The 9904-nt window shown below is 36.7% G+C and overlaps 1 protein-coding gene across 1 annotated transcript; it reads left to right on the plus strand.

The window, feature by feature from the left end:
- The first annotated feature begins 7321 nt into the window (after positions 1–7321).
- On the plus strand, positions 7322–8248 carry LOC106308471 (uncharacterized mitochondrial protein AtMg00810-like). The gene has a single exon (XM_013745634.1). The coding sequence runs from the start codon at positions 7322–7324 to the stop codon at positions 8246–8248; it is 927 nt and encodes a 308-aa protein (XP_013601088.1).
- Positions 8249–9904: the final 1656 nt, after the last annotated feature.

Raw genomic sequence — 9904 nt, forward strand, 5'->3', positions numbered from 1 at the left:
GGTCCAAGGGACCTTCATTAATGTCCAAATCAGGGGGAGTAATGTGTGTTGTACTTTTTTTCCTTCACCATGGTTTTGTCTCAATTGAGTTTTCCTGATAAGGTTTTAATGAAGCAACATTAAAGCACATTACAAGCTCTAAATGGTTAAGGCATCCAAGGGGGAGTGTTATGAACCAGATTGTGGATGGCTCATAACCAAGAGATTATGATTTTTAATCTTTCCATTTATCTATGACGGTGTAATCTCTTATATAAAGAACCTGTATGTTATGAATAAAGATACACTTTTCCATTACTTTCACGGCAACGAAGGTTTTGTCAAAAAATGAAAATGTCATGAAGTTAAAACATACTAGATGTAACTCCGAAACAAATGTATTATGTACCTATCACATATTATAATTAAATTATACAAAATAATTAGTAACATGTCAAACTTAGTTAAAAAAACTTAGTTAGAGTACACTTTCATTGTCAAAATTTCTCAACTTAGTATCCGAACTTAATAGTATTAGTATTTTAATATAAATAGGTATGTGATTAAAATATAATATCTAGCTAAAACAAATTTAGAACACATATATGCCAACATATCGCAACAAATTATCAATTTATTTGAAGATATTCTTCTCGTCTCTCATACTTTTTTTTCAAAACGTCTCTTTTACTTTTCTATTTTCTTTTATTATTAGTTAAATACTCGTTAGTATCTTCCAATGGAAATGTTTTTAAACAAGCTGTTCTTTGAAAAAAAAAAACAAGCTGCTTTATTTGTGGTTTATGTTTCTCTATGCTAGAGCTTTGTTTATGAGAAAAAAATGTTTTCAGGATCTGATTGGTAAGGGCTGTAGCTTTAAAATTTTTGCTGTAGAAAAAAATTTGTAGATTTTTTGTTGTGGCTTTAGATTTTACTGCGGTAGAATTTTATGGAAAGCACTAAAAAATTGCTTTGGATATTTGGCTCTGCAGAGCACTTGTACAGCTGTAGGTTATTTCAAGAGCTGTGGTTTCAAAAAAAAATTTAAAGCTTGATTGCTCTGAATTTGGTGCTTTAGAAATAAATATGGTCGTGGACAGCACCTAAAGCAATTACCAATCACCCCCTAAATTAAAAAAAAATGTTTCCATCGAAATTATTTGAAATAGTCACTTATTTCGTCGGCTCCGTTTCACTTTTGGTTATTACAAAATTATTGGTTTCAGTTTTGATTAAAAAACTAGTTGATCAAAATAAACTTACTTAGACATGTATCGTAGTAAAAGTCTAAAAACCTTTAATTTATCCAGAGTTCTGAATGATATTAAGATTGACTTTCAGTTATTTGTATTGTTTTAGTCGTATTTCCACAGCACAAATGTATATATGATATATACATTTATACATACTTATCATATATACTTTTTTTTTATGTTAAAAAAAAATGTATATATGATAAGTATTTATAAATGAATACCGAAAGATTCCCTTTTTGAATATGTGGGCACGTTTATTTAATAAGGTTAAAGGAATCCAAAGAGTAACAATAAAATTAACGTGTTTAAAAAAAAAAAAACAATAAAATTAACGTGCATTGAAGTTAAATGGCACATGCAGTGGCATTTGATTATAATATCAATCGATGTTCACAAAGCTATGCTCTGAGCGGATGATAGTGTAGCGCTTGTAACATATAATCAAAATATCATATGGCACAAGCAGTTTACGAATATGTGTTTTTTTTTGTGTGGTTATTTCCTCGGCTGTGGGGGGTTATGTTTCCCACTTGCTGCGGAATACAAACTCATAATACCCATATCCCTTTAAATACTTATACGATTCATCTTTGTTCTTGACTCAAGAATTTTTCATCCAGTTCACGGCCGCAGCTCGCTACATCTCGGGTGGATCCAGGATCCACAATATCCACTATGAAGTATCGGAAAACCCCTCCGATGTGGTTTACAAGATCATAGTCTCTCTCTGTTCCCGAGTATGTAAACCCTAAAGAGTATACAAGAGAATACAAGAAAAGTATATGACTAAGAGCTAAGCCTAGGATTACATATCTGTCACTAGCTTACTCTATCTCTCCAAGAGACGCCATGGAAGCTCCCGCCTCCTAGAGGCTCAACTTGAGCTTGGAGATCCCTGTCGTGATGTCTCCTTCTTTGTATCAGCACTTGACATAGTGGGCTTCAACGATTATGTCCATATGTTGTCCGCGTGTAACTTGTGTAAGCCGGCCCAACATTGAACATGTCTGATGGGCTTTGACCAAACCTCACAAAACTCCACCTGTTTGGTCCAAGTCCATAACCCTTACTTTGTGCCGACACCTCTTGATGCTTGAGTAAGCCTGCTCATCTTCTGCATCTCCTTGTCTTCTCTTATCTCTTCTCACTTCTCTCAGTTCCACCTTGAGCCAAGCTTGAAGTTCCTTCATGATCTTCTTTAAACCTGCATAAGCTTACACTTTTACACCACAACCGCTTAAGTAGATTAAACACTTAAATCCACTTAGCCCCATCAATGAACATAGACATCATGCCTGATGAAAGGTATGTGATAATCTCATTGCCATTCTGAGTATCCATCACCTTCATCTATTATCTTGAGTTGCGAACCCAGCTGCTACACTCCAAGTGTCAAGCCCAACTCCTCATTGACGTCGTGTTACTTCATATCGTGTTACTCCTCGTGAACTTATCAAGAGAAATCCTTGTGCATCAAATAATATATACAGAAAAGGGTACTCAAGAGATTTAATATAGACCAGTCTCACCCATTATCTAGTACATGGGCGTGAGATCACTTGTTTTGGACACTGATCCATTCAGTTCAAAGGTGGACGATAAAGAAGTCCATTTAGTCCTGAGATGGACAATGGAGAAGTCTTGTTTTAGACACTGATCTGATTGGTCCATAAGAAGGACTATGAAGAAGCCTTTGATTTTGGTTTATTTTTATACTAACCAGCCCAAAGAGGGGTTATTTGGTTTTGTTGATTTGTTTTCAGACAGGTTATGTTTTACACATGGTGGTACACGCATATCACAACAACATCATCCAAGATTTTGTGTGTGTGTATTTGAGGTCGATGACTCAATATGTTCGATCAGATTGTGGCATGGCCGATGGTAAAGAAGAACCAACTATCATGTTCGAGGACGAAACATATTCTACCCAAGATCTTCATCACCCACGGATTGCAGAAAATTGGAGAGGTCCAAGGGACCTTTAGTAATGTCCAAATCAGGGGGAGTAATGTGTGTTGTACTTTTTTTCCTTCGGGTTTTGTCCCAATTGGGTTTTCCTGGTAAGGTTTTAATGAGACAACATTAAAGCATATTACAAGCTCTAAATGGTTATGGCATCCAAGGGGGAGTGTTATGAACCAGATTGTGGATGGCTCATAACCAACAGATTATGATTTGTAATCTTTCCATTTATCTATGACGGTGTAATCTCCTATATAAGGAACCTTTATGTTATGAATAAAGATAGACTTTTCCATTACTTTTATAACAATATATTATTTTGACCAGTTTATAACCATGTTTTACATTTTCAAATATTTCAAAACAAACTATAAATTGTAATAAGAAACATATATGTTCAATACGAAATGTCTGAGTAGTTATTTTTTTTAAAAAAAACGCATATAATCTTGTTTAACTAATAAATAAACTATGAATTAATCTGATCATTTTTATTAATATATATAGGTGACTTGTTTGAAAAAATGGGATTACGTAGATGTGTTGTCACATATCTGGCTTAGTGATCTGAAATATATAATTTGTGCAAAAAAATATATGTGCTATTGGTATTGTTATATCAATATTATTATGAGTAACAATAAAAGTTTAGTCGACCATGTGTTTGTCTAACTTTATCGGTGGAAATAAAGGAACGACATTGTGATGAAAAGTGTTTTATATGGAGTGGTAGTCAAGTCGATATTGTTTATTTTATAGAGAGTATTGGGCCAGAAACTGAGACAATGATATGGCCCACGGTGAAGGATGATGCGAAGCTCAGCTCCAGCTCTTCTTCCTTCTCTGGTACGACGTTGAATGCTCAAAGATCATGTAAAGCGAGTACAATGAGTACGACAAGGCACCCTGCAACGTCTAATAGATTCGATTGTCTTATTCACTCTACAATCATGTGTTGACACTGCCTTACTAGGTTAAGGAGTGACTCTTGTATAAATAGAGAATGACATTGTATGAGATATTCAAGCTGAATAAAAGACTAAAGTTTCCACCTTTGTATAAGGTTTCTCTTTAGATTCACATGGTATCAAAGCTGCATGGCCGATACCTCGGATCCTTTATCAGCTCCTTCTCTAACCATTTCACAATGTGTTACTCTAAAAATTTCCTCTTCAAACTATCTTCTTTGGAAGACTCAGTTTGAGTCGTTCTTAGCGAGTCAGTCTCTCTTGGGCTTCATCAGTGGAAGCTCTCCTCGTCCATCTCCTACCGTGTCCATCAGAAACGGCGATGTTGTCACGGAAGAAGCTAATCTGAACTTTACTAAATGGTTACGCAAGGATCAACTGGTTATGGCTTGGTTGTTTGGGTCACTAACGGAAGAGGCTCTACATTCTGTCTATGGCTTACACTCTGCTCAGGAGGTTTGGTTCAGCTTGGGAAAGAAATACAACCGAATCGCTGCAACACGCAAGCTCGATCTCCAACGAAAGCTTCAAGGTATGTCTAAAAACCTGAAGACTATGGCTGAATATCTAGGAGATGTCAAGAGCGTATGCGATCAGCTAGATTTCATAGGGTTTCCAGTTACTGAACCAGAGATGATATATGGAGCGTTGAGTGGTTTAGGAAAGGAATATGAGTCTATCTGTACTGTGATTGAGAATTCTATAGATTCCCTTTCGGATATGACCTTTGAAGATGATGTCTTTAAGCTCATTAATTTTGATGACAAGCTACAAAGCCAGAATCAAGCTTCAGCTGATGTCGTTACGCCACATCAAACCTTCCACGCTGGTCGAGGTTATTCAAACAGAGGACGAGGATATAACAGTGGTCGAGGAGGCTACAGAGGCTGAGGATCCGGTTCTTACTCAACTCGTGGTCGTGGGTTCCAGCAGCAGTTCTCTTGTAACTCAAGCTCAGGGTCCAACTCAAGACCAACATGTCAGATATGTGGCAAGTATGGACATTCTGTGGCTCGTTGTTACAGCAGATTTGATCAGAACTATCAAGTTCCAGAGAGTCTTCACAATGCCTTGACGACAATGAGGATCTCTGATCAAGATCATTACTCTGGTCAGGAATGGTATCATGACTCAGCTGCTTCAGCTCACATTACAAACGATGCTTCTCGTCTTCAGTCGTCTGAGCCATACATTGGCAACGATCAATTCATAGTGGGTAATGGAGACTACCTTCCTATTACTCATGTTGGGTCTATTGCTCTGCAAACTCCTCAAGGTACTCTACCTCTCAAGGAAGTCTTAGTTTGTCCTGAAATCACTAAATCTCTTCTATCTGTTTCGAAGTTAACTTCAGACTTTTCCTGTGAGATTACGTTTGACTCTGAATCTGTGCTTGTTAAGGACAACGGGACAATTCAGGTGATAACCCAAAGAAACAGATATAAGAATCTATACATGTTGAAGGATGTCAGACATCAAGCCTTTTACTCTTCAAGACAGCAGGCAGCAAGTGCAGCAGTTTGGCATTATAGGCTTGGTCACTCCAACAATGATATCCTTCAACAGCTTTCAAGAAATAAGGCGACAATAATGCACACCTCTGGTCCTCAGCAGCTGTGTGATGCGTGCCGGTTGGGAAAGAGTTGCAAGCTTCCTTTTCTTTCTTCTGAATTTTTGGCTTCTAAACCTCTTGAGAGGATACACTGTGACTTATGGGGCCCTAGCCCAGTTGTTTCTTCACAAGGATTTCAATATTATGTTATCTTTATAGACAATCACACAAGGTTTACTTGGTTTTATCCTCTCAAGTCCAAATCAGAATTCTACACTATTTTTGTGCGTTTTCAAACTCTTGTGGAGAATCAGTTTCAAACAAAGATCATGCAGTTTCAGTGTGATGGTGGAGGAGAGTTCATAAACGCTGCCTTTCTGAAACATCTTGCAACTCACATCATCAGACAGTTGGTGTCTTGTCCTCACACGCCTCAACAGAATAGTCTTGCCGAACGCAAACACAGACATATAACGGAGTTAGGACTCATGATTATGTATCACAGTAAAGTACCTCAACAGTTTTGGGTTGAAGCATTCTTTAGTGCGGCTTTTCTTGGTAACTTACTGCCTTCTTCAGTATTGTCCAAGAATAAGAGTCCGTATGAAGATCTGTATGCGAAGCCACCGATCTATTCATCATTAAGAACGTTTGGATGTAAATGATTTCCCTATCTGCGACCATATATGAAGAACAAGATGGATCCAAAGTCTCTGACATGTGTGTTCATTGGATATAATGAGAAGTATAAGGGATATCGCTGTTATTACCCCCCCACAGGAAGAGTCTTTATCAGTCGTCATATCTTGTTTGATGAGTCTGTCTATCCATTTGAAGATATGTACAGTCAGTCTCACAAGCCCTCAGACTTTGCTCTCTTGAATGCTTGGCGCTCTTCCAGTCTGCGGAAACAAGACTCTCTTGTCTCTACTGATCCTATTGAAGAAGTGTTTCCTCCTCAACGTTCTAATGTTATCCACATTGGTACTATACCATTGGTCATTCCATCAACTGGAACTGTTAACAATGCTCAACATCAAGATGTTGATGGAAACTCTTCTCAAGAAACAGAATCTGACAGTTCGTCTACTGACTCAAATCCGGAAGTCAATCAAGAAGTGATACCTCTGCAACAGCCAGCTCACTCTATGATCACAAGGGCACGTGCAGGCATTGTGAAACCAAACCCTCGCTATGCCTTGTTCACTGTGAAGTCTGACTATTCTGAGCTTAAATCTCTTAAAGCAGCACTAAGAGACCCACGTTGGAATGGATCAATGGGAACTGAGATAGGTACTATGCATGAGACAGAAACGTGGGATTTGGTTCCTCCACATGAAGGTCAGAATTCAGTAAACTGCGGTTGGGTTCACAAGGTCAAGCTCAATCCTGATGGGAGTGTGAACAAACTGAAATAAAGGCTTGTTGCAAGGGGAAATGAGCAGGAAGAAGGGACAGATTATATAGAAACCTTCAGCCCTGTTGTAAGAACTGCTACAATAAGGACAGTTCTACAAGTTGCAGTCACCAAACGCTGGAAAATCAAGCAACTAGATGTTCATAATTCTTTTCTACATGGTGACTTAAAGGAGACGATATACATGAAGCAGCCACCGTGTTTTGAAGATCCAGACAAACCTGATTATGTGTGCAAGCTCAAGAAAGCCAGTTATGGTTTAAAACAGGCTCATAGAGCTTGGTTTGATAAGTTCAGTCTGTTCCTCATTGATTTTGGGTTTGTCTGCAGCTTTCCTGATCTGTCATTGTTTGTCTATCACAGAGGATCAGATGTCATCTTCCTTCTTCTATACGTTGATGACATGATTGTCACTGGAAACAATGAAGTATTGATACAGAGTCTTCTAAAGAGTTTGAATACTCAATTTCGTATGAAGGACATGGGTGAAGTTCATTATTTTCTCGGCATACAAATTCATCGTGTTCAAGATGGGTTGTTTATGAATCAAGAGAAATACACTCAAGATCTTCTAATCACAGCTGGAATGGCAGATTGTGCTCCAATGCCTACTCCTTTACCCTTGAAGCTTGATAACGTCAGTGGTCAGGATGCACTCTTCTCTGATCCGTCTTACTTTCGCACTCTAGGAGGTAAATTGCAATATTTGACTATCACAAGGCCAGATCTCAAGTTCTCTGTTAACTATATTTTTCAGAGGATGCATATGCCAAGTCAAGAAGATTTCTCTTTGTTGAAGCGCATCCTGCGGTATGTCAAAGGCACGTACAACATGGGCATAAGCATGACTGCAGGAACAGACTCCACCTTGGTCTCCTATAGTGACAGTGACTGGGCCGGATGTAAAGCCACAAGACGTTCCACTGGCGGTTTGTGTACACTTCTTGGTTCCAATGTCATCTCATGGTCCGCTAAGAGGCATGATACAGTCTCCAAATCTTCAACCGAAGCAGAATATAGGACTATGTCGGAAGCAGCTTCTGATATTGTATTGTTACAGAACCTACTTCGGGTGATGGGTCTTCAACAACAGATAGCCCCGTTGCTGTAGTGTGATAATCTCTCAGCCGGCTGCCTTACTGTGAATCCAATGTTTCACAAGCGAATGAAACACTTTGATGTGGACTACCACTATGTTCGAGAGAGAGTTGCTTTGAAAGCTCTTGAAGTTAAACATATCCCAGCTACTCTTCAGCTCGCCGACATTTTCACCAAGTCACTGTCTCAGTCTCCCTTCTTTAAACTGAGAGACAAACTTGGTGTCTCAGTTCCTTCTACCCCAAGTTTGAGGGGGTGTATAGAGAGTATTGGGCCAGAAACTGAGACGATGATAAGGTCCACGGTGAAGGATGATGCCAACCCCAGCTCCAGCTCTTCTTCCTTCTCTGTTACGGCGTTGAATGCTCAAAGATCATGTAAAGCGAGTGCAACGAGTACGACAAGGCCAGCTCACTACCCTGCAACGTCTAATAGATTCGATTTTCTTATACACTCTCCAATCATGTGTTAACACTGCCTTACTAGGTTAAGGAGTGACTCTTGTATAAATAGAGAATGACGTTGTATGAGATCTTCAAGTTGAATAAAAAACTAAAGTTTCCACCTTTGTATAAGGTTTCTCTTTAGATTCACGTACTAGGGGTTTAGCGGCGCTACGCGCCGGTTTTTCTAACATTATTTAGATATTTTGATACATAATTTAAATATATGGTTCTGTTGTTAATATACATTTTATGTTATTTTATAAATTTAAAACATATTTCATGGTATTTTAGAAAATAAACTATTTATCGAACATATTTTAATTTTATTATCTTGTCAGCATAATTGAATTTTTCAAAATAAATCAATGTCTAATTATATGCATGATAATCAATAAATATTTACATAAGAGTATTTTTTTTTCTTTTATATTAAAATATGTTACATTTGAATTTTTTTTGTAATAGTTAGATATGTTTTATATTTTAAGAGATGTACACATTGATAATTGACTGCAACATCTCATTTGTCTTAAATTTATTATTTTAAAATTAGAAAGTGGATTTATTTTATCAAACTAAATTTCTAATGGAGCCCAAACCAAGCAAATATTATTACGATATTATAGTCACGTACTTAAGTGAACTATTATCATTCAAACTAAATTTTTAGGCGCAGAGCTATATGTTTTGATACATTTTTACTATATTTTTTCAGATAGATTTTAATTTAGTTTTTCTATTTTTCTATTGAATATTTACTTATTGTTTATTTTTTCTTATTTTGTATATTTACGTATTCCAATTTTTTTGCTTTTATATCAAATAATAATATTACGATATACGTTTAATGTAATACTTTTTTTTCTTATATAGTATGTTTACTTATTATTTTTTTTTTCATATTTTATATTTACTTATTCTAAATATTGCGATAGATGTTTAATGTAATATTTATAAGGGTTTGGTCCGTACTTCGCGCGGATAATTTGTATATTTTTAAATTTTTATTTTGAAATATTTGATTATATATTATCTATAAATTATTATTTTCTTGATTGGTTGTTTTTACTTTATCATTCTTTTTGATTTTAAATGTTTGGTGTTAAGATATTCTAACATTTGTCTTGTTGCCAATAAGCAAATCTCTTAGGTAAGTGTTGAGTAATTTTAATGATGATATGTTTTATTTTATATGTGTAGGATCAATCTTTATACATATTTGT

The sequence above is a fragment of the Brassica oleracea genome, chromosome C8 (genome assembly GCF_000695525.1).
Source record: "Brassica oleracea var. oleracea cultivar TO1000 chromosome C8, BOL, whole genome shotgun sequence".
Lineage (NCBI taxonomy): Eukaryota > Viridiplantae > Streptophyta > Magnoliopsida > Brassicales > Brassicaceae > Brassica > Brassica oleracea.